Source organism: Anomaloglossus baeobatrachus, chromosome 3, assembly GCF_048569485.1.
Source record: "Anomaloglossus baeobatrachus isolate aAnoBae1 chromosome 3, aAnoBae1.hap1, whole genome shotgun sequence".
In the NCBI taxonomy this organism is placed as follows: Eukaryota; Metazoa; Chordata; class Amphibia; order Anura; family Aromobatidae; genus Anomaloglossus; species Anomaloglossus baeobatrachus.
In genome coordinates, this window is record NC_134355.1 from 110,148,755 (window position 1) to 110,173,303 (window position 24,549).

Consider the following 24,549-nt stretch of genomic DNA (forward strand, 5'->3'; position numbering starts at 1 on the left):
GGTTTCTTGTCCCTGAAAAGGCACCGTAGCCCCTGCCGAACACTCCGGGGCAACCTGTTTCGTTTATCGTTGGAGGAAGAGAAAGGAGAGAATCGGGTTACAAGATGGCGGCTGTGTGATCTCCTAGTAAAACCGGAGGAGGCGGAGGTGGGGGATCGCGGCTGGCGGGAGGAGCACGGGAACAACGAATCGAGAAGGGAGGAGAGGAGGCCGCGGCCCAAGTCTCACCCCGCGGAGAGCGAGCGACTGCAGGCCCCGAGGAGAGCGGCGAAGGATGAGCCACGGCGGGGGCAGCTCGTGAAGAACGACGACGAGCGGCATCATGTCTGACACCAGGCGGCGGGTGAAGGTCTACACCCTGAACGAGGAGCGCCAGTGGGACGACAGAGGCACCGGCCATGTGTCCTCCACCTACGTGGACCGGCTGAAGGGGATGTCTCTGCTGGTGCGGGCCGAGGCTGACGGTGAGAGCGGCCCCAGAGCTGGGCATAGGGCACGGGAACCACAAGCCCCAGCATGGCCTCCGGTACAGTGCTGCCTCTGAGGGAGACTGGTGCGCTGACCAGTGACACCCCCACACACCTGTAGTGGCCCCTTCTGCTTTCTAGTGGTCCACACACCCCTATTATTGAGTGCATGGTAGGCTGAGTCTGGACTGCGCTATTCTGTGTTATGGGGGGCGTTACGCCTTTTGTGTCCCGTAACACAACGGGCTCAGTGGTCTTATAATGGGGTCCATTAGGCTATGTTCACACTTGCGTTGTTTTGTATCAGTCACAATCCGTCGCCTTGAGGAATTACAGTATCCTGCAAAATATTTTGCAGGAATCCGGGGTTTTTTTTCCCCGTAGTCTTCTATTAACGATGGATTGTGACTGATGGCCCGGTGTTGCATCCTCCGCGTGACGGATCAGTCGTTTACTGACCATCAGGCGGGAGCAACGCTGAATGTAACGTTTTGTGTGTGCAGCGGATCGTTTTTTTACTGTGAGCATTTGCGCAGTAAAAACCATGATGGACTGTAAATTCAGTTCCTGGGCAGGAACGATCAGCTGATCGTTCACAAAAGCCGGCAGCTTGTTAAACAGTTAGGCTAGGTTCACATTTCCGTTAAATTGTATCACTCACAATCCGCTGCTCTGGTAAACAACGGAATCCGTTTAGCGGATTCCGTTGTTCCCATAGACTTGTATGAGCGGCGGATTGTGACTGATGATGCTGCGTTGCACCCTCCGCCCGACTGATCAGTCATGGAACGACTGATCGCGGGGCGGAAGGAACGCAGCCTGTAACGGTTTTTGAGCAGCGCAGTTCGTTGCTCTCTGGCTCCCTGCACACGTAACCAGGATACACATCGGGTTACCAAGAAATGCGCTTTGGTTAGTTACCAGATATTTACACTGGTTACGTGTGCAAGGAGTCAGCGCTAAGCGGTGTTCGCTGGTAACCAAGAAAAATATCGGGTGACCAAGCAAAAAGTGCTTTGCTTTTAGTTACCCGATATTTACCCTGGATACGTGTGCAGGGAGCTCGACACTTTCCCGCTCTGCTCCGCCCCCTCCCACACTCGGCATGTACACGCGTGCACGCACTCACCTGTCCCCAGCCCTGCAGTCCCCGTGGCACTGACGTCCTCAGCGCCACGGCCCCGCTCGGCTCCACCCCCCCCGAACTCCGCCCCCCGCACACAACGGAGTCCGACAATGAATTCTGTTCTTTGTCATCCGTTGTACAACGCATCAGTCACATGCGTTAAGCAACGCATGTGACTGAAGCAAAACAACGGAAATGTGAACCTAGCGTAAGGCTAGGTTCACATTTCCGTTGTTTTAAATCCGTCAGGAACGGATCAGTTGTTTTTTAGATGTCAACTGACGCAACGGATGTGTTTTTCACAGGATTCCTTTCACAGGAATCCTGTGAAAAAACTAATCCGTTACATCCGCTATGCATCCATTGCATCTGCTGTGCGTCCGTTTTTTTGACAGATCAGTCATGATGCGTTTGTGTTTGGGACAGCCCAGTGGGTGTGCCAAACATGCTGGGCATGCTCAGTAGATCGTGACGGAATCCAGCGCTGGATTCCGTTGTAAGACTGATTACGACGGAATTCAGCACCATAGACATTCATTACCAGCTTGACGGATGGCGACGGATTCCTGCGTGGTGCGTAAATTTTGACGGCCAGAAAAACTTTTCATTCTGCGTTGCTCCCGCCCGGCGGTCAGTCCAAAAATGACTGACCGCGGCGCAGCGGATGCAACGCAAGATAATCAGTCGCAATCTGCCATTAATACAAGTCTATGGGACACAACAGAATCCGCTAAACGGATGCCGTTGTTTACCAGAGCCGCAGATTGTGACTGATAAATTTTAACAGAAATGTGAACCTAGCCTAAACAAAAAAAAAAATGGATCCGTTTTTTTGCAGCATCAGTCACATCAGTTGTGCCACTATCTGCTACGCATCCGTTGCATCAGTCACACAATTGATTGTGACTGATGCAAAACAACGCAAGTGTGAACACAGCCTTACAGAATGTGAGCGCCGCTGCGGTTACCCCATCATAATAGCGGAAACTCACCTGTGGTATTCCTGCCGCCAAATCAAGGTGGAGATATTACACACATTTCTGGCGACTTCTTCGGTCTCCCCCCCAATTTTGTTTTCGTCCTTCCTCGCCTAAGCCATGTGCGGTTTTGTTTTTACCCTTGGTGTTTGCAGGACGGGCTGTAGCGACACATTTTATTTTACCATTGTCTGCTGGAAACCAAGAAAATCAATTCCTCGTGAGGTAAAAAAAAAACTAAAAATCCTCAATCCCGCCATTTTTTTTAGTTGTGTTCTGTGTGTGGGAAAGCTGACCTGACGGCACGATTCCCCAGGTCTGTGAGTACACCGGCGCCAAACGGCCAAGGCCTTAAAATATAACATTAATAACTGTGAAAAAAAATCCTAACCATTTTTCGGGTGAGCCGGTGTGAAGGCTTCTCCATACTATTCAGGGTACGTATGAGCCGTCACTCCTTATTGTGCCTTTGGAGGGAGGAGCCGAATACTGTAATTCAGATATCGTTTTTCTCTACGTAGTATAGTGTTAGTGACCTGGTCAGATACTTGCCTGCGGGGGGTCAGGTCTGATGGGCATCACTGGTCTAGGTCCAGCGCCTCCTGTCTCCGCAATGGCGGACTTTGTGTGGATGATGTAGGACGCGTCATCTACATGAAGCGGGGAAAGAGGACGGCGATCTTCAGAAGACAGGTGATGCCTGATCAAGATCAGAGATGGCCATAAGACCCGACCGCCCCACAGGTGAGTGTTAGGTTCTTATTAACTTTTTTTTTTTTTAACGTTTGATGTACAATTTTTTTTATCACAGATCCCATGTGGGGTCTATGGGCGACAAGATCCAGAAGAGACAATCACTATATAGATGAATAGATAGAAGATACACTAAAATATAAACATAACGTTTGGTTTTCTCCCATTTTTCATGGGCTGAACTCAAAGATCTAAGACTTTTTTCTATGTGCACAAAAGGCCTTTTTCTCTCAAATGTTAACAAAAATCTTTGAGCATTGCTCCTTTGCCGAGATAATCCAACCACCTCAGGGGAGTGACATATCAAGATGCTCTTTAGACAGCATGAATATTGCACAGGTGCGCCTTAGACTGGCCACAATAAAAGGCCACTCTAAGGACAGTCACACTAACATATGGCATTCGATGCAATATGCTAATGACCCTCGGCTCCCACTCTGCTGCGAGCGTGAGCCAAGTGTCATACAGCTATCATCCGATCTTGCGATCGGATCACAGCTGCGAAGAAAGATTAATCTCCCCATCTCCTCCATTGTCAGCCTGTGCATGTATCGCATTGCATTGGGATGTCATCAGAGTGCAGTCTGATGTTTCACTTGCACCCATAGACTTGTATGGGTGCGACTGATGAGACTCAGACAATCACAGCATGCGATTATGGCTGCGGAAAAACTTGCAAATGTGAGCTGCTGTATTGTCACAAATGGGGTCAAATGCAATGCAAGCTTTTTTCGTATTGCACTTGTGCGAGTCATACGCCAGTGTAACTCTGCCCTAAAATGTGCAGTTTTATCACACAGCACAATGCCACAGATGTCGCAAGTTTTGAGGGAGCGTGTAATGAGCATGCTGACTGCAGGAATGTCCACCAGAGCTGTGGCCCGTGAATTGAAAGGTGTTTCAGAGAATTTGGCAGTACATCCAACCGGTCATGTGCAACCACACCATCCCGGGACCACCACATCCAGCTTCAACCTCCAAGATTGTCTGAGACCGGCCACCCGGACAGCTGCTGCAACAATCTGTTTCATAACCAAAGAATTTCCTCACAAACTGTCATAAACCAAGGCAAGTTTACCTGCTGCTCGTCGTCCTATTCAAGCATACTGTGACCTGATCCTGGGGCCCACTGTTGTGCCATTCATCAGGACCATCCCCTCATGTTCCAGCATGATAATGAACGGCCCCATGTTTATTGTGGCCAGCCTAAGGCACACCTGTGTAATAATCATGCTGTCTAATCAACATCTTGATATGTCTGACCCGTGAGGTGGATTTATTATCTGGCAGACGCACTCACTAACACAGTTGGACAAATTTGTGAAAAAATATTTGCGAGAAAAAGGCCCTGTGTGCACATAGAAAAAGTCTTGGCTCGTGAAAAATGAGAGCAAAAAAAAATAATGCATATTTTAGTTCAGTGTAGATTGTTATAAGATAGATGGATATACGCTACTCATAACAAGTTGGGGATAGTTGGCTTTCTGGTGAAATTTTGGGATGATCCTACAATGCTGGCTAACCTTTTCAGGTGAATTAATGTAACCTCTAATCCTTTTAATGCACATGTCCAACTGTTCGATGTTTCAGCACTTTTTGCACAACTTGCTGACTTCTAACAAGGAGCTTAAAGGGAACCTCTCAGGTCCAATATGCACCCAGAACCGCGAGCAGTTCTGAGTGCACATTGTTAATCCCTGCCTAACCGTCCCTGTACGCACTAGCAGAGATAACGTATTTGTAAAGATCTTTTACCGTATGCTAATCAGCAAGGGGACTAGTACCCTGGGCGTTAGTTCCCTTGCCAGTCGGCTCCATTAGCATGTTAGTACACCCCTGTGGACATGCTAATGAATACACAGTTTGGGTCATGCGCACTACTTCAGTTTGAAGCCAGGACGCGTACACCCGGCTTCATAGTGCGCATGACTCAAACTCCGGGGTCATATATACTGAGCTAAAATCCCTCGTCGGACGCAATGGCGGCGGAGAGGTATGATCATCCTGTGACACTGCACATTTATTAGCTTGTTAGCATGCCCACAGGGGCGTAGTAACGTGCTAATGGGGCCGACTGACCAGGCGAACTAACGTCCAGGAGACTATTGCCCTCGCTCATTAGCAAACAGTAAAAGATCTTTACAAATACTTTTTCTAAAGATCTCTATATCTATGCTAGTGTATACAGGGACAGTTAGGCAGGATTAGCAATATACACCCAGAACTGCTCGGGACTCTTGGTGCATATTACACCTGACAGGTTCCCTTTAATGGCAAAATTCATAACAGGTATTTGATTCATGATTTTGGGGTTCCATTAGAATTGAGATTTACAGTCCTCTTCATACCATTCACATTTTAACATCATGAGACAAAGACCATTTCTAACAATTGATGACCAGTACTGCGCCATTGCAAAGCTTCAAGCAGGATGTTCTCAGACGGAAGTGGCCACTAAGCTTAGTGTCATCAGCAGGTTGCAACACAAATACAGAGAGACTTGAAAAGTCATAGAAAGGCAGAGAAGTGAACATCCATCTCCCAGATCCCACACTGAAGACTGCTTCATTGTGAACAATACCTTGGATGATGAATGCCACACAACTGCAGGCACATTTTAACCCTAGAACGCGTACCTGGGGCCTCGTAGGCATGCTAAGTTACTTGTTTTCTATGGTAGATTTCTATGGTTGCGCGTTCTAGGGTTAAGGGAGGCCAGAAAAAATGAGAAGGAATAAACTGGGCACTATTTTTTTCCCGAATGGTAATATAACACTGGCTAGTAACCGCTTATTCAAGCATGAGACCAACTTGCAGCTTATTTTCACCTGTTCAGGTGACTGGCGTGGTCTTCAGTATGGATCTACTATCCGGGGTGCAATCAAAAGATCTAGAACTGTACAACTTCAAATATGAAGAAAACTGAGGCACTCCCCGGTCTGTAGACTTTTCAGACTGCTGTAATTTATTCAGGCATAGGGGGAGGGTGCAAGGATGTTCTGCACATGTGGAGTACACCACATCCTTGCACCCTCCCCCTATGCCTGAATAAATTACAGCATTCTGAAAAGTCTACAGACCGGTGAGTGCCTCAGTTTTCTTCATATTTGACATTTTAAGGGAGGTGAAAGGCACAAAGTGTCACGTCAGACCATTCAAAGCAGTTTACATCAGTGTGGTCTGTGTGCTAGATGACATGCTAGGGTACATGACCACACCACCATTCACAGGCATCATCTACGCTGGACGAGGGACCAGTGGGCCTCAGCGCTGTTCACTAATGAGTCGATTCATGCTGGGTAAAAATGATGGTCGCCAACGATGTTGGAGACTTCAAGGAGGGTGCTATGCATCAGCCTGTCAACCGACGAGTCTTTGGTGGTGTAAGTGTGGGCAGGTGTCTAGTCAATACAGAACTACTCTACACTTTGTGAATGGTACAGTGACAAGCCCCTACTACTTGAATAACCTCATTAATTCGGGCATGGTGCCTCCCCATGAACAGCACAGGCCTAATTTCATCTTCATGGATGACAATGCTCCAGCTCATCGAGGTCGCATCATTAGTGAACGGCTGCTGGAGACTCTGGTACCTATAGGATCAGCCGAGTCGCAATGCAGAACCTCGTAACTCCTGTACCCCAGAACCTGTGACCTGAGGGCCTGCATTCAAGAGTGGGATGCCATACCTCCGCAGACAATCACTCCACTTGTGAACACCATGAGACGTCGTCAGGCTGAAATTGATCCTCAATGCCACATGACAAGTTATTGAGACATTGACATTTCTTTATCGCTCCTAATTGGGAGACCCAGACAATTGGGTGTATAGCTACTGCCTCCGGAGGCCACACAAAGCACTACACTTAAAAGTATAAGGCCCCTCCCCTTCTGCCTATACACCCCCCGTGGGATCACGGGCTCCTCAGTTTTCATGCTTTGTGCGAAGGAGGTCAGACATCCACGCATAGCTCCACTGTTTAGTCAGCAGCAGCTGCTGACTATGTCGGATGGAAGAAAAGAGGGCCCATACTAGGGCCCCCAGCATGCTCCCTTCTCACCCCACTTTTGTCGGCGGTGTTTGTTAAGGTTGAGGTACCCATTGCGGGTACGGAGGCTGGAGCCCACATGCTGCTTCCTTCCCCATCCCCCTTAGGGCTCTGGGTGAAGTGGGATTTTACCGGTCTCCAGGCACTGAGACCGTGCTCCATCCACAGCCGCTGGGGAATCTGCTGGATATGGAGCTGAGTATCGTCAGGGACATGGCCCTGCTACGTTAAGGTACTCTGTGTCCCCGTACAGACCGCGCGCAGACACACTGCAGCATTGCTGGGTGTGTTAGTGCGCCGGGGACAACAGCGCTGCGCGCTTGTGCCACTACTCACTACAGCTCTGCTGAGTGAGTTAATGTATTGGGAACTGCCGCGCCGGCCGCTGCTGTCAGTTTACGCTGCGGCGCGGCTGGGACTTGTGGTGCGCCGGGGACTTCCGCGCTGGCCGTGCATATATGACGGCCGCGCTTATTACTCGAGTCCCCGGCTTTTGCGGCCTAGTTTCGCTTCGTTCCCGCCCCCAGGCCTGCCAGTCAGGGGAAGGGCGGGACGCTGTACAGAACATCAGCGCAGAGGCCTGGAGTCTACTTTACATACTCCAGCCCTCACACTGGACACAGTGGGACGCCAGTTTCCCGCACTTTGTCTGAGGCACGCCCACGGTCCGCCCCTCTTCACAGAACGCCGGCAGCCATTCCTGTGTGCAGTCTGAGCTGGAGAGGGGAGACAAGTTCTGGGAGACCCAGACACTGGATTCTGGCGACCACACACCCGCGTTTGCGCGGGCGGTAAGCGGCACCTCTGGTGCTGACCCCACTAGTGCCGAAGTGTACATTTGTATTTTTATGCTTGCATGCTATACATTGCACTGTACGGTCGCTGGTGATTCTTGGCTATATACCCTCCTAGATTACTCAGAGGAGACAACAGCATGTCATCCGCAAAAAGCAAGGGTGCCAAGGCACAGCCTTTCTATGCTGCTTGTACCGCATGTGAGGCTACTCTACCGGCAGGTTCCACTGACCCCCATTGTGTGCAGTGCTCGGCCCCTGTGGCACTTGCTCGGCCGGGGCCTCTGCTAGAGGTGACCCAGGGAGAACCACCTGTGAATACTGTCCAGGTGACGGGGACGGAGTTTGCAGTTTTTGCGGATAGATTGTCTGTGACTATGACTAAAATTCTAGAAACTTTGCAGTCTAGACCAGTAACTCAGACCATGGGCACTGTTGAATCATTGCTCCCTGGTCCCCCTCAGTTGGAACAGCTCCGGGCTCCGGGGGTGTCCCATGCATCCCAGGGTGAAGGCTCTGACACGGACGACAGTCCCAGACAGCCTAAGCGAGCTCGCTATGAGCGGCCCTCGACTTCATCACACTGGTCAGGATCCCAGCAGGAGGACTCTCTGTATGATGAGGCGGAGGTAGCTGATCAGGATTCTGATCCTGAGACCGCTCTCAATCTGGATACTCCTGATGGTGACGCCATAGTGAATGATCTTATAGCGTCCATCAATAGAATGTTGGATATTTCTCCCCCAGCTCCTCCAGTGGAGGAGTCAGCTTCACAGCAGGAGAAATTCCATTTCAGGTATCCCAAGCGTAAATTAAGTACTTTTCTGGACCACTCTGACTTTAGAGAGTCAGTCCAGAAACACCACGCTTATCCAGATAAGCGTTTCTCCAAACGGCTTAAGGATACACGTTATCCCTTTCCCCCTGACGTGGTTAAGGGCTGGACCCAGTGTCCCAAGGTGGATCCTCCAATCTCCAGGCTTGCGGCTAGATCCATAGTTGCAGTGGAAGATGGGGCTGCACTTAAAGATGCCACTGACAGACAGATGGAGCTCTGGTTGAAATCCATCTATGAAGCTATCGGCGCGTCGTTTGCTCTAGCATTCGCAGCCGTATGGGCACTCCAAGCTATTTCAGCTGGTCTTACACAGATTGACACGGTCACACGTACATCTGTTCCGCAGGTGGCATCCTTAACCTCTCAAATGTCTGCATTTGCGTCTTACGCGATTAATGCTGTCCTGGACTCTACGAGCCGTACGGCAGTGGCGTCCGCCAACTCCGTGGTTTTACGCAGAGCCTTGTGGTTAAGGGAATGGAAGGCAGATTCTGCTTCCAAAAAGTGCTTAACCAGTTTGCCATTTTCTGGTGACCGACTGTTGGGTGAGCGTTTGGATGAAATCATTAAACAGTCCAAGGGTAAGGATTCATCCTTACCTCAGCCCAGACAAAACAAACCCCAACAGAGGAGGGGACAGTCGGGGTTTCGGTCCTTTCGAGGCTCGGGCAGGTCCCGATTCTCCTCGTCCAAAAGGACTCAAAAGGATCAGAGGAGCTCAGATTCTTGGCGGGCTCAGTCACGCCCAAAAAAGACAGCCGGAAGACCCGCTACCAAGGCGGCTTCCTCATGACTTCCGGCCTCCTCTCTCCGCATCCTCGGTCGGTGGCAGGCTCTCCCGCTTTGGCGACATTTGGCTGCCACAGGTCAAAGACCGTTGGGTGAGAGACATTCTGTCTCACGGGTACAGGATAGAGTTCAGTTCTCGTCCTCCAACTCGATTCTTCAGAACGTCTCCACCTCCCGACCGAGCCGATGCTCTTCTGCAAGCGGTGTGCACTCTAAAGGCGGAAGGAGTGGTGACCCCTGTTCCTCTTCAGGAGCAAGGTCACGGTTTTTACTCCAATTTGTTTGTGGTGCCAAAAAAGGACGGGTCTTTCCGTCCCGTTCTGGATCTAAAACTGCGCAACAAGCACGTGAAAACCAGGCGGTTCCGGATGGAATCCCTCCGCTCCGTCATCGCCTCAATGTCTCAAGGAGATTTCCTAGCATCAATAGACATCAAGGATGCTTATCTCCACGTGCCGATTGCTCCAGAGCATCAGCGTTTTCTACGCTTCGTTATAGGAGACGAACACCTTCAGTTCGTAGCTCTGCCTTTCGGGCTGGCGACAGCCCCACGGGTCTTCACCAAGGTCATGGCAGCAGTAGTAGCAGTCCTGCACTCTCAAGGTCACTCTGTGATCCCGTATTTGGACGATCTACTGGTCAAGGCACCCTCTCAAGAGGCATGCCAACACAGCCTGAACGTTGCGCTGGAGACTCTCCAGAGTTTCGGGTGGATCATCAACTTTTCAAAGTCAAATCTGACCCCGACCCAATCGCTAACATATCTTGGCATGGAGTTTCATACTCTCTCAGCGATAGTGAAGCTTCCGCTGGACAAACAGCGTTCACTACAGACAGGGGTGCAATCTCTCCTTCAAGGCCAGTCACACCCCTTGAGACGCCTCATGCACTTCCTAGGGAAGATGGTAGCAACAATGGAGGCAGTCCCTTTCGCGCAGTTTCATCTGCGTCCACTACAATGGGACATTCTCCGCCAATGGGACGGGAAGTCGACGTCCCTCGACAGGAACGTCTCTCTTTCTCAGGCGGCCAAGGAATCTCTTCGGTGGTGGCTTCTTCCCACCTCATTGTCAAAAGGAAAGTCCTTTCTACCCCCATCCTGGGCGGTGGTTACGACAGACGCGAGTCTTTCAGAGTGGGGAGCAGTTTTTCTCCACCACAGGGCTCAAGGTACGTGGACTCAGCAAGAGTCCACCCTTCAGATCAATGTTCTGGAAATCAGATCAGTGTATCTTGCCCTACAAGCCTTCCAGCAGTGGCTGGAAGGCAAGCAAATCCGAATTCAGTCGGACAACTCCACAGCGGTGGCATACATCAACCACCAAGGAGGAACACGCAGTCGGTAAGCCTTCCAGGAAGTCCGGCGGATTCTGACGTGGGTGGAAGACATGGCATCCACCATATCCGCAGTTCACATCCCAGGCGTGGAAAACTGGGAAGCAGACTTCCTCAGTCGCCAGGGTATGGACGCAGGGGAATGGTCTCTTCACCCGGACGTGTTTCAGGAGATCTGTCGCCGCTGGGGGATGCCGGACGTCGACCTAATGGCGTCCCGGCACAACAACAAGGTCCCGGCTTTCATGGCACGGTCTCACGATCACCGAGCTCTGGCGGCGGACGCCTTAGTTCAAGATTGGTCGCAGTTCCGGCTACCTTATGTGTTCCCACCTCTGGCACTGTTGCCCAGAGTGCTGCGCAAGATCAGGTCCGACTGCCGCCGCGCCATCCTCGTCGCTCCAGACTGGCCGAGGAGGTCGTGGTACCCGCATCTCTGGCACCTCACGATAGGCCAACCGTGTGCACTTCCAGACCGACCAGACTTGTTGTCCCAAGGGCCGTTTTTCCATCGGAATTCTGCGGCCCTGATCCTGACTGTGTGGCCATTGAGTCCTGGATCCTAGCGTCTTCAGGATTATCTCAAGAGGTCATTGCCACCATGAGACAGGCTAGAAAACCATCCTCCGCCAAGATCTACCACAGGACGTGGAAGATATTCTTATCTTGGTGCTCTGCTCAGGGAGTCTCTCCCTGGCCATTTGCATTGCCTCCTCTTCTTTCCTTCCTGCAATCCGGTTTGGAAAAAGGTTTGTCGCTAGGCTCCCTTAAAGGACAAGTCTCAGCGCTGTCTGTATTTTTTCAGAAACGCCTAGCACGACTTCCTCAGGTACGCACGTTCCTGCAAGGGGTTTGTCATATCGTCCCTCCTTACAAGCGGCCGTTAGAGCCCTGGGATCTGAACAGGGTTCTAATTGCTCTCCAGAAGCCGCCTTTCGAGCCTATGAGGGATGTTTCCCTTTCTCGCCTGTCACAGAAAGTGTTTTTTCTAGTAGCGGTCACGTCTCTTCGGAGAGTGTCCGAGCTAGCAGCGCTGTCATGCAAATCTCCCTTCCTGGTGTTTCACCAGGACAAGGTGGTTCTGCGCCCGATTCCGGAGTTTCTCCCTAAGGTGGTATCCCCCTTTCATCTCAATCAGGATATCGTCTTACCTTCTTTGTGTCCTCATCCAGTTCATCAATGTGAAAAGGATTTGCATTTGTTGGATCTGGTGAGAGCACTCAGAATCTACATTTCCCGCACGGCGCCTCTGCGCCGCTCGGATGCACTCTTTGTCCTTGTCGCTGGTCAGCGTAAAGGGTCGCAAGCTTCCAAATCCACCCTGGCTCGGTGGATCAAGGAACCAATTCTTGAAGCCTACCGTTCTGCTGGGATTCCGGTTCCCTCAGGGCTGAAGGCTCATTCTACCAGAGCCGTGGGTGCGTCCTGGGCATTACGGCACCAGGCTACGGCTCAGCAGGTGTGCCAGGCGGCTACCTGGTCGAGTCTGCACACTTTTACCAAGCATTATCAGGTGCATACCTACGCTTCGGCGGACGCCAGCCTAGGTAGACAAGTCCTTCAGGCGGCGGTTGCCCACCTGTAGGAAAGGGCTGTTTTTACGGCCCTATCACGAGGTGTTATTTTACCCACCCAGGGACTGCTTTTGGACGTCCCAATTGTCTGGGTCTCCCAATTAGGAGCGATAAAGAAGGGAATTTTGTTTACTTACCGTAAATTCCTTTTCTTCTAGCTCCAATTGGGAGACCCAGCACCCGCCCTGTTTTCTTAGGGATTTTTGTTTTTTCGGGTACACATGTTGTTCATGTTGAATGGTTTCAGTTCTCCGATGTTTCGTCGGATCGAATTTGTTTTTTAAACCAGTTATTGGCTTTCCTCCTTCTTGCTCTTGCACTAAAACTGAGGAGCCCGTGATCCCACGGGGGGGTGTATAGGCAGAAGGGGAGGGGCTTTACACTTTTAAGTGTAGTGCTTTGTGTGGCCTCCGGAGGCAGTAGCTATACACCCAATTGTCTGGGTCTCCCAATTGGAGCTAGAAGAAAAGGAATTTACGGTAAGTAAACAAAATTCCCTTCTTCTTGGGGGTATACACACCTGTTGTTGGCTTTTGTTTCAGTAAATTGTTTGAGATGAGGAAATCCCCATTGCACGCTTTATCACTGTAGCGTCAACATTTTACATTTTCCATAAATTTTACTCAAAAGCCAATTATCCCTAACTTTTTGTGAGTAGTATGTATATAGAGCGCACACACAAGTACACTGGTGCTATAGCAGAAATCGCCTGAGGGGACTAAAAAAGCAAAAGTGAGATTTGACCCCTTTTTTCTCCCATTCAAAAGACAAATTTTAAAAAAATATGCATCTATCGTAATTGTGTCCCTTAAGCGCAATATTTCAAAATATATAATGTAAAGAAAAAAAATTCACAATTTGTTTTTGGTTCACAACACTTCCACTCCCAAATGTTTTTTTTTTAATTAATAAAAGCTGCAGAAAATAAACGCCCAAGCCCTTACCCATCTGCTTCAACGGAAAACATAAGTTACAGGTCTAAGTATGCGATAATACAGAAATTTATTTATTTTTTAAGTTTGGAATCGATGTAATCGTTGTGACCTGACACACATATTTGGTATCACAGAGTTTAGAAATGCCCAATCTATCAAAATATAAAATCAATTAGTCTGATTGGTAAAGGGCATAGCGAGAAATAAAATTGCAGATTTTTGGTTGCCGCAACATCACATTAACCCCTTCACGACTGAGAACGTACCAATACATCCTGAATTATGTCAGGGTAATCACCGTCGTCTGCTATGGTGAGCCGTTGGTGATCCCTGCACATGTCTGCTGATTTGAACAGCAGACATGTGTGGCTATCACCATGCCTGTTAACCCCTTAGATCGCTCTGTCAAAATGTGACGGCGTGATTTAAGTGTCTTTCGCCGCCGCCATCTGAGGCCCCGTAATTCGATCCCGTGGAGCCGATGGTTGCCATGGTAGAGACGGGTCATATGATGACTCCTGTCGCTCTCATGACTTAGTTCCTGTTACAGCCGGTAGAGCAGCGGTTGTAACGGAAGACAAGCATTTCTGCTGATCAGAGCTGTGCAGCTCTGATTAACAGAAATGAACAAGCGATCAGACTGCTGATCCTTATAACCCCTAGGGGTCTAGTAAAATAAATTAAATAAAAAATGTAAAAAAAAAAAAATAAAGTTTTAGAAAAACCTAAATTCAAATCAGCCCCATTGAAATTTAAAGGGTTATTCCCTCTTTTGATATCGCTGCGTTCAGAAATGCCCAATCTATGAAAATATAAAATCAATTAATCTGATCGGTAAATGGCATAGCGGGCGAAAAATTTTCAAACCCCAAAATTGTTTTTTGGTCGTCACAAACTTAGCGTAAAATGCAATAACAGGTGCTCAAAACGTAGCATCTGCTCAAAAAGGGTACCATTTAAAAATAAGCAGTCAGGGAGCCCCATATCCCGAAAAATGAGAACTCTACAGGTCGTGGAAAATGGCGCAAAAGGTGCGCCACTTATTTGGGACCGAGTTCTGAAGTGTGTTTTGGTGTTTTTTGTTTTTTGTTTTTTTTTTTTGTTTAACCCCTGAAATAAAAGTATACAAAAATTTGGGAGGAAAAAGAGGGGAGTGCGACTTAAAATCCGAATAGCTTACCAGGAGGTGGAGAATTGGCGCCAGCTGCCTGGCTGTGCGGCGGGTGTTCCAGATGCTCTGGCTTTAAATGATGGCACCCAGAGTCAACACATGCACAGAGAGACCTCTCAGCTGAGAGCTCTATCTGCGTACGCACCGCTCCGGGTGCCATTTCTTTGAAGCCTGGACCGCCAACAGAGCGTCTGGGACATCCACCGCATCGTCCTGCCCCACACAGCCACCACAGCTTCCGCTGCCAGCACAGACCCACCGCTGCCAGCACAGACCCCAACAGCACTGCCTCTACCTCCTGTGACCCCGCTCCCCCTCTAGTAAGACAACACTGTAAGACGGACCCCATTTTTTTATCTCTAAATTTGGGGTGCATCTTATAATCCGAAAAAATATGGTATCTTATTCAGCACAGAGAAAGAAATTGTGTCCTCTATTGTTAATTGGTTAACCCCTTTCAAAGCATGGCCGTTTTGCCCATTTATACAGAAATAAAAAATCTATTTTTTTTCTCTTTTGTATTTTTGCACAGTTCTACTAAATCACATTAATTTGCGTTCACCTTTTGCATTTTGACTCTTTATAGGGCCTGAAGCTGGTTTGGATAGGCATGTTTTTGTCTTTTGGTTCTTTTTAGTAGGTTATAGATTATACACATCTGATTTGCCCAGTATACGGGGGTAATATACCCCCCATAAGGTTATTAATGTGTAAAATAAAGGAAATTCATCCCTCTGGCTGCACTGTGGAGACAACTGCTGACATCCAGCAATGGTGATTGCTAGGACGGGAGGAGAACTGCAGACGCTCATTCAGATCTGGTAATAAACCAGCTGTCACCTCTCTGGCGTCACTATCCCACACAAACTGCAATAGATTATAACGTCGCATATAGCACAAAAAGGTACTAACAAAAACTACAGCTCCGCTCCAGTGATGGACAAATGAGCTATGGGTCTTAGAAAACGACACGTTTTGGTTTGGGGTTCCCCCCGTACATTTCACCTCCCTTTTTATTTTCTCATTTTCCAGCACATTGACATCTAGATGAAGGTCGTCATTCAAAACAACTCATCTTGCCAAAAATAAACCCCTTCTATTACGAATACATCTACCAAAAATAGTTTTGGGCTCTTGTTACAAGGAGAGGGAAAAACTAAAGTTCAAAAGCAAAAATTGGCCCTGCCAGGACGGGGTCAACCTCCCTTTTTTTTTTTTTTTTTTTTTTTTTTTTCTGGAAAGAGCACAGTTCCTGCTTTTAGTTTATTGGGTTTGTGGTTTTATGGGTTCCAGGTAGTTGTCATAACTTTAATTCAGGTTATCACAATACTACTACATTTTTTATTATTTGCACACATTTTTGGAGAGGAAATAGACATCCTACCGCGGTAAGCCATTCTGCCCTAAATCTGGCACAGCTGATCGGGGGTACCAAACATTACACCCCCACCGATCAGACCTTGGTGACCTCTCCTAAGGATAGGCCATGAATGTCAAAATCCCAGGCAACCCCTTCAGTTTTTCCCACCATTTGACGTAGCTTTCTTCCATAGGCGCATGACGTTTGCTAGGCCTTCCCACTGTAGTGTTTGCTGGGTTGTGGGACCCAGTGCTGACGGCTTCTTCCAGGCAGCAGGCTCTCTTCCTAGTACAGATTTTCATGGCTATTTTACAATGTATGCATTGTCTCTATTCAGATCCATATATATCATCTTTTTGGCATCTGTGGTGTTTGGCTCCATAGTTATGAAGTTTGTGTATTACATAAATGGCTCTTTTGTATAAAAAATTGTTCCGTGAACACTCTCTCGTCTTGCTCGGCAAGTATTACCAGTCTTCACAACTGTATCTTAAATACAGTTCAGGATGTCTCAAAATGGGATCCAAACTTAATATCGAGGCCAGGCAAAAGCCTGTTCTTCATAAGCCAGTCAGAGTAGCCTTGGGACAAATGGCAGTACATACTGGTTCCAACACCCATGTAACGCCGAGCTGTTAGTGTACCTGGAATGAAGACTAGATGGGTCTGACAACTGTAGCTCATGCCATCTCAGGAATACCCGTACCGTTGTCATCCCAGGAGTAGTTGTCACGTGCCGTCATAAAGACCTTTTCTTTGTGTTGCCCATGTGGTTTCCAGACCATTCTCTGGTTTTCGTAGTGTCCAAGACAAAAGCAAGGCTCATTGCTGAAGCAGCTAGACCTCCATTGCCATCTTGCTTTGCACTATTGTAGCCTTTTAAGAGCAATGGTTAGAGGTCAATAGAAGACCAGTAGTTGACGTCTGACTCCTAGCTCAATGTTGTGCAAACGCCTTCTAATGATTTGTATAGACGTTGTTTGACACCTTAGGCTTATGTGTGATCCATTTCTTCGGTTCAATTGTGGAACCAGTGGTGCGGCCATTTCTCCAACTGTCCTAGGAGCAACGGCAACTTCAGGCCGTATGTGGCTGGTGCTACTCTGTGGTCATAACATGGCCTGCAGCATCTCCAGGCTTCTCTCCCTTTTTAAGCTCATCTAAGACTTCCTTGCTCGGCAACTACAAATGGAGCTGCCAGTAGTGGATCTTGATGATTTTCCCAAGTGCTTTCAGTGTGACAAGCTACCTCCAGATAGCAGCTAAAGGTACCGTCACATATAACGAGATCGCTAGCGAGATCGCTGAGTCACGGTTTCTGTGACGCAGTAGCGATCTCGTTAGTGATCTCGTTATGTGTGACCCCCTACCAGCGATCAGGCCCCTGCTGTGAGATCTCTAGTCGTTACCAAATGGTCCAGGCCATTTTCTTCAAAGGCGATGTCTTGCTGGGCAGGACGCATCGCTGTGTTTGACACTGTGTGACAGGGTCACAGTGACTGCTGAGATCGTTATACAGGTCACTACTGCGACCTGTATTGTTCCTGCATCGCTGGTAAGATCTGACTGTGTGACATCTCACCTGCGACTTACCTGCGATCCCTATCAGGTCGCATCATTTTCGGGATCGCTGGTAAGTCGTGTGTGACTAGGCCTTAAGCTCTGGAAGTGTGGGGATTTCTGCACTTGTTGCTCATACTTGCTACTACATTTTATTTGTGGGGTTTGTGTTTTTTTTCCATCATTTGCATAGAGCTTTCCATAACGCCACGTCTTTTCCTTCTTGGTGTTGCAATTTTTAATTTTGATAAGTGTGCGTGGGTGGTGTCCATCTATCATGCTAGGAACGGGGGAACATCTCCAGTAATCTGCTGCTGTTTCTTAAGGAATATATACTTGTGGAGACATGGGGGGTCAGTGGGTGCTCTCGTCCGCTGGCCCGGCTGCCTTTTAGAAAGACAGCATGGACCAGGGCTCATCCCAACTGACCTTCCGACCTCCTTAACCATGGGCAGAACACTACTCGGACAACACAGGATGAGGGAATCACATTATTAAGACTTTATTGGATCCCCAAACAATTCACGGCACATAACCAGCAAAAAACACAAAATGTAACCAGCAACAGTTCCTCACCCTTCTGCTGGCTCACCAGGGATTAGAATGTCCGTGCCTCAGAGCTTCCAGGGCTACTTACTCCAAACTACCGGTAGCAGCACCCAGCTTTCAGCGGGCACCGACTGAGAATGGAATAATTCCAGATTTAGAAAGCTGGCTGAGGACCGCAAAGCCTGTAGTCAGGTAACTGGATCGTCCCAAGCTGGATTCCTTCAATAGGTAGTCTCTGATATCCCAGCCAAATCCTTGCATTCGATGCTGAAATCCATGTAGTATTATAATCTTGGGTCAGTTATGGCTTGCCAATCTCCACAGATCCTAGATTGGAAACATGTAGCAAGAGTCTACCCGGACAATGGACAGTCCTCCTTATACCCCTGAGCTCTCCATTCAGACCATTGGGGTCTTCACGATTGGTGGATAAGACTGGGCTCTTATTGGCTAGATTTCAAGCCGTATTCAAAATATCCCTAGTAGTAATGGTCTCTGGCAGAGATGAGTGAGAGACAGCCAGGTTACATCGCATCTAGCAATACACATAGTAATACAATGGGAGGTTCGCATAATTTATTGGTCTGGAGGTGTCTGACCTTCACTGGCCAAGGCAATTACATGAGTCAACAAGAACTTTAACACTAGACTCCTAAAGGCCCCGTCACACTAAGCAACATCGCTAGCAACATCGCTGCTAACGAACAACTTTTGTGACGTTGCTAGCGATGTTGCTGTGTGTGACATCCAGCAACAACCTGGCCCCTGCTGTGAGGTCGTTGGTTGTTGCTGAATGTCCTGGGCCATTTTTTAGTTGTTGCTGTCCCGCTGTGAAGCACAGATCGCTGTGTGTGACAGCGAGACAGCAACAACTAAATGTGCAGGCAGCAGGAGCCGACTTCTGCGGAGGCTGGTAACCAATGTAAACATCGGGTAACCAAGAAGCCCTGTCCTTGGTTACCCGATATTTACCTTTGATACCAGCCTCCGCCGCTCTCACTGTCAGTGCAGGCTCCTGCTCTGTGCAGATGTAGCTGCAGCACACATCGGGTTAATTAATCCGATGTGTGCTGTAACTAGGAGAGCAAGGAGCCAGCGCTAAGCATTGTGCGCTGCTCCCTGCTCTGTGCATATTTAGCTGCAGCACACATCGGGTTAATTAACCCGATGTGTGCTGTAACTAGGAGAGCAAGGAGCCAGCGCTAAGCATTGTGCGCTGCTCCCTGCTCTGTGCACATTTAGCTGCAGCACACATCGGGTTAATTAACCCGATGTGTGCTGTAACTAGGAGAGCAAGGAGCCAGCGCTAAGCATTGTGCGCTGCTCCCTGCTCTGTGCACATTTAGCTGCAGCACACATCGGGTTAATTAACTCGATGTGTGCTGTAACTAGGAGAGCAAGGAGCCAGCGCTAAGCATTGTGCGCTGCTCCCTGCTCTGTGCACATTTAGCTGCAGCACACATCGGGTTAATTAACTCGATGTGTGCTGTAACTAGGAGAGCAAGGAGCCAGCGCTAAGCATTGTGCGCTGCTCCCTGCTCTGTGCATATTTAGCTGCAGCACACATCGGGTTAATTAACCCGATGTGTGCTGTAACTAGGAGAGCAAGGAGCCAGCGCTAAGCATTGTGCGCTGCTCCCTGCTCTGTGCACATTTAGCTGCAGCACACATCGGGTTAATTAACCCGATGTGTGCTGTAACTAGGAGAGCAAGGAGCCAGCGCTAAGCATTGTGCGCTGCTCCCTGCTCTGTGCACATTTAGCTGTAGCACACATCGGGTTAATTAACCCGATGTGTGCTGTAACTAGGAGAGCAAGGAGCCAGCGCTAAGCATTGTGCGCTGCTCCCTGCTCTGTGCACATTTAGCTGCAGCACACATCGGGTTAATTAACCCGATGTGTGCTGTAACTAGGAGAGCAAGGAGCCAGCGCTAAGCATTGTGCGCTGCTCCCTGCTCTGTGCACATTTAGCTGCAGCACACATCGGGTTAATTAACCCGATGTGTGCTGTAACTAGGAGAGCAAGGAGCCAGCGCTAAGCATTGTGCGCTGCTCCCTGCTCTGCACATTTAGCTGCAGCACACATCGGGTTAATTAACCCGATGTGTGCTGTAACTAGGAGAGCAGGGAGCCAGCGCTCAGTGTGCGCTGCTCCCTGTTCTCTGCACGTGTAGCTCCGTGCGGTGGTAACCAAGGTAAATATCGGGTTGGTTACCCGATATTTACCTTAGTTACCAAGCGCAGCATCTTCCACGCTGCGCTGGGGGCTTGTTGCTGGTGAGCTCACCAGCAACTTGTGTAGCGACGCTCCAGCGATCCCTGCCAGGTCAGGTTGCTGGTGGGATCGCTGGAGCGTCGCAGTGTGACATCTCACCAGCAACCTCCTAGCAACTTACCAGCGATCCCTATCGTTGTTGGGATCGCTGGTAAGTTGCTTAGTGTGACTGGACCTTAAGAGTCTTGTAGAAACAATATTTATAAACTGTCATCATGTCCGGCTGAATTTTAAGAAACTTAAGCACTGACGGTCCATGTCCACACTGCTGACTAGTCATTTTCTGTTACCACTCCTAGTAACAGTCTGGCTGTAAAGCCCGTAAGAAGCATCATAGCAGAAAATGTGAGGATGCAATTACACCACTCGCCTCTGCTGTTATTCGCCCTTCTCTCACCCCCTTGTCCACCCTACCTATTATAGTTTTGGTAAGCTGATAGGGACAGATATCTGCTTATCTTTGAGGTGCTTTTTTTTTTTTTTTTTTTTTTTTTTTTTTTTTGCACCAGTTTTTTTTTTTTTTTCTTTAGTTGAAGAATGAAATTTAGTTACATTTAATTCCTAACACTATAATATACAACAAACAAATCCTTATAGGAAAGTTATCTGCTGTTACACTGGGAGCCTCCCGTGAGAGCCACACCGAACAGACCTTTAAAGAAAAAACCCCAATCCAAGTCCTGAGTGCTGTTTTAATGTGGAGAAGATGGTGGACTGACGGTTTTCTGCTCTAATATTTGATGTTTCTACCTTTTTCAGGTTCGTTGCTTCTAGAGTCCAAGATAAATCCGAATACTGCGTATCAGAAGCAGCAGGTGTGTACTGGTGACCGCAGCACTGCGTCTGCTGGAAAGCCTTAACCTCAGTTTTTAGGAATGAAAAAGTTATGTTTTTCGGACTACAGGGCACACCTTACCACGAGGTGGTGGATATAGTTAACATTCGAGGCTATCTAGCAGAATAATAAAAATGTACATATATTCATGATTTCTCGCAGGCAAAAAACAAGTCCTGTTGCTATGGATAGGGGTATTAAGTTTGTTAGGTGCACGTGCTAAGTTTTAGTAGTAATTGTGATTAATAAACGTTAACCCTGTCAGTTGAACATTAGAATTTCATCAAAAACTTTCCAAAGGCGTCTTGTTTTTGCTGGATAATACGTTCACCCACATGTCTCGTATTGCCCTGCAAAAACTCGAGAAATAAGGTGTTCCACAGCTAAATGTTAAAATGAAACGGTTCTTATATATGTGTCCCAGCTATGTACTGTGTAATGGTCGTGTCTGACGATAAAGGGACATGGTCTGATCATACCACATCTCCTGGGCCAGGAAGGAAGCAAAAGAGAATATACAGACAGGACGGTTTGGGATCACAGCTGATTCTTTCTGTGATGTAAAATATTTCCCAGCCTGTTGTTAAACATCTTGTACCTCACAGAAAGAATCAACTGTGATCCTATACTGCAATGTCTTGCGTACTCTTTTGCTTCCTCTCCGGCCCAGGAGATGGGGTATGATCAGACCATGTCCCTGTACGGTCAGACACAGCCATTACACAGTATACAGCAGGGACACATATATAAGTTTATCTCAGCACAGGAACATCGAACCCCCCGCCCCCCCCACAAATTGTTTTGGTGGTTTTTTTTTTGTTCCAATATCTATTGACTTAAAATTGACTTTGTTCGTGGGAAAACCCCTTTAACTCTATAGAATTGAAGGCTGATTTTGTTGAATGAAGCATTATTATTTATAATTTTTTTTCTGCTAGTCCAACTATAGGTAGAAATGTCTGTATATTAAGGTTGTAGCTAATTCACCTGCTTGTCTTTGCCTAGGATACGTTGATAGTTTGGTCGGAAGCAGAAAATTATGACTTGGCTCTAAGCTTTCAAGAAAAAGCCGGCTGTGATGAAATATGGGAGAAGATCTGTCAGGTAATGTGGTGGGTGGCGCTTTATGTTCTCCTGATCTGGTGGGACCTTTGGGCTCCAGCTGAAGTCTTTGGAGACCAAGCAGACCGGGGACTTCTCCAGCTCATTTGCAATGAAATTATCTTAGGGAGAGAGAGTAGAAAGCTAAAACGTCGTCAGTGCGTTTTTATAGCTGTCGTCCATATTACACAACCCATCTTTTAGGCTTTGGTGGGTAATTATGAATTAATAGAGAAGAGTCCAGGATGGAGATTCTCAGCTTTTGTCCACAGGTATAAGTCGTGTCTCGTATTCTGGAGAACCTCTCCTGCATGAGTGGACACTAATCTCTTAAATTAATGTACAGAATCCACTGAGGAGCTCTGAATATTACAGGAAGACGCCTAGAAAACACTGAAACTAAAGGACCCGTCTCACTCGGGTGTAGGTAATCGGACACCACATCCCTTTGGATGAGACACATTGTATGTCACTGTTGTCGCCTCCATTTTTACCAATGTTAATGGGGTATTCTGTGAATAGGTTTTTTTTTTTGTTTTTGTTTTTTTTAGTACAATCACCATTCTCTAAAAAATTTTTTAAATTTATTTATTTATTTTTTTTTGGTCCTCCACTGCTTCCAGTGTTTGCAGGGTTGCAGCGGGGACGTCCTGACCACAGCCCATCATTGAGCTGACCATAGCGGCATTGGCTCAGAGTCCAGTGATCGGCCATTGTGGTGATACAGGGCTGGTAATGCCCGCATGACTCGCACTGCCAGGTACACGCATACCCATAAACCTTTACAGAGGTGCCTTTGTTGGCACAGTCCTTACACTTCTGGGCTTCTTGTGTGGCACACTGCGTCTATGAATCCTCCATGATTGGATTAGGAAACAAGGTTTACTTTTCTCCAGTGAGGATGATGTGATCAAGACCTGCGTCTACAGCTTGGATAAATGACAGTTGTCCACCTGTTGGGAGAAGGTACAAGTGGATATTAATCAATAGCTATACATACAGAGTGCTCCTGGAATATTTTGTGTAATTCATAAGGTTGCCTTATTGTATTCTGTGATACTTCATGGGGCTGCACTCATGATCAGTAGAGTGGTGGTAGTAGTAGTTCAGAGCTGCTTGGACTGACAGCTTAGATCGGAGGTGTATCTAGGCTTTCTGGCATCTGGGGCAAGAATTCTGGTTGCCCCCCCCCCCCCCCCCCCTCAAGCTGTTTGGATGACCGCATCTTCATATAATTTGAACACTTATTCACGTGCAGACGAGCTGCTCTTCCTGACTCTACGTTCAATGAAAAACAGTAGGAAGAAATGCGAATTGTCACATGACTAAGTATGAGAATTGCATATGAGTGGAGTGGCCATGTAATGACTGCTGGAACCATCATACGGAGGTGAATCCTGACAGTGTGTATATTACATGCTATTTGGATTGGCATGCTACAACGCTTAATTTTTATAACTAAAGGGGTTGCCCAGGTTTGAGATGAAGTCTGCAGTCACCCTAGGAAATTGCAGGCTTCTCAATTCTCCCAACACATGCTCTGCACACTTCTAGGATTCTGCCATGCCAGTGACAAAAGTGGACGTTCATGTGAGTACAAGTATGCCACGTACTGCACCTCCACCTCTTTGATTTGAATAGGAGGCGGATGTGCAGAAGATGGAGCAGATCTGGAATTAAGCACTTCTGGCTACCTGCTGCTGGTACCTAGAACAGCCGATTGGCGGGGGGGGCCGGACCGTAGCCAATCAAATGTTGATGACATATCCTAAGGTTAGGTCAGTGTTAAAGTAGTGGACAACCTCTTTAACCCCTTCAGCCCCGGGGCACTTTCCGTTTTTGCGTTTTTGTTTTTTGCTCCCCTTCTTCCGAGAGCCGTAACTTTTTTATTTTTCCGTCAATCTTGCCATATGAGGGCTTGTTTTTTGCGGGACAAGTTGTACTTTTAAATGAAACCATAAGTTTTACCATATGGTGTACTGGAAAGCAGCAAAAAAATTCCAAGTGTGGAAAAATTGCAAAAAAAGTGTGATGGCACAATAGTTTTTGGGATGTTTTATTC

The 24,549-nt window shown here is 47.9% G+C and overlaps 1 protein-coding gene across 2 annotated transcripts in view; it reads left to right on the top strand.

The window, feature by feature from the left end:
* The window catches only part of PPP4R3B (protein phosphatase 4 regulatory subunit 3B), a 112,022-nt gene continuing 87,473 nt past the window's right edge, over positions 1 to 24,549 (top strand). Inside the window, exons 1-3 of one of the 2 annotated variants that reach the window (XM_075339377.1) lie at positions 1 to 464; positions 21,311 to 21,366; positions 22,392 to 22,490. In XM_075339377.1, the coding sequence (XP_075195492.1) occupies positions 323 to 464; positions 21,311 to 21,366; positions 22,392 to 22,490 (297 nt within the window). In that variant the 5' untranslated portion in view covers positions 1 to 322. The remainder of the gene's footprint in view (positions 465 to 21,310; positions 21,367 to 22,391; positions 22,491 to 24,549) is intronic. The other variant, XM_075339376.1, reaches the window with a different exon arrangement.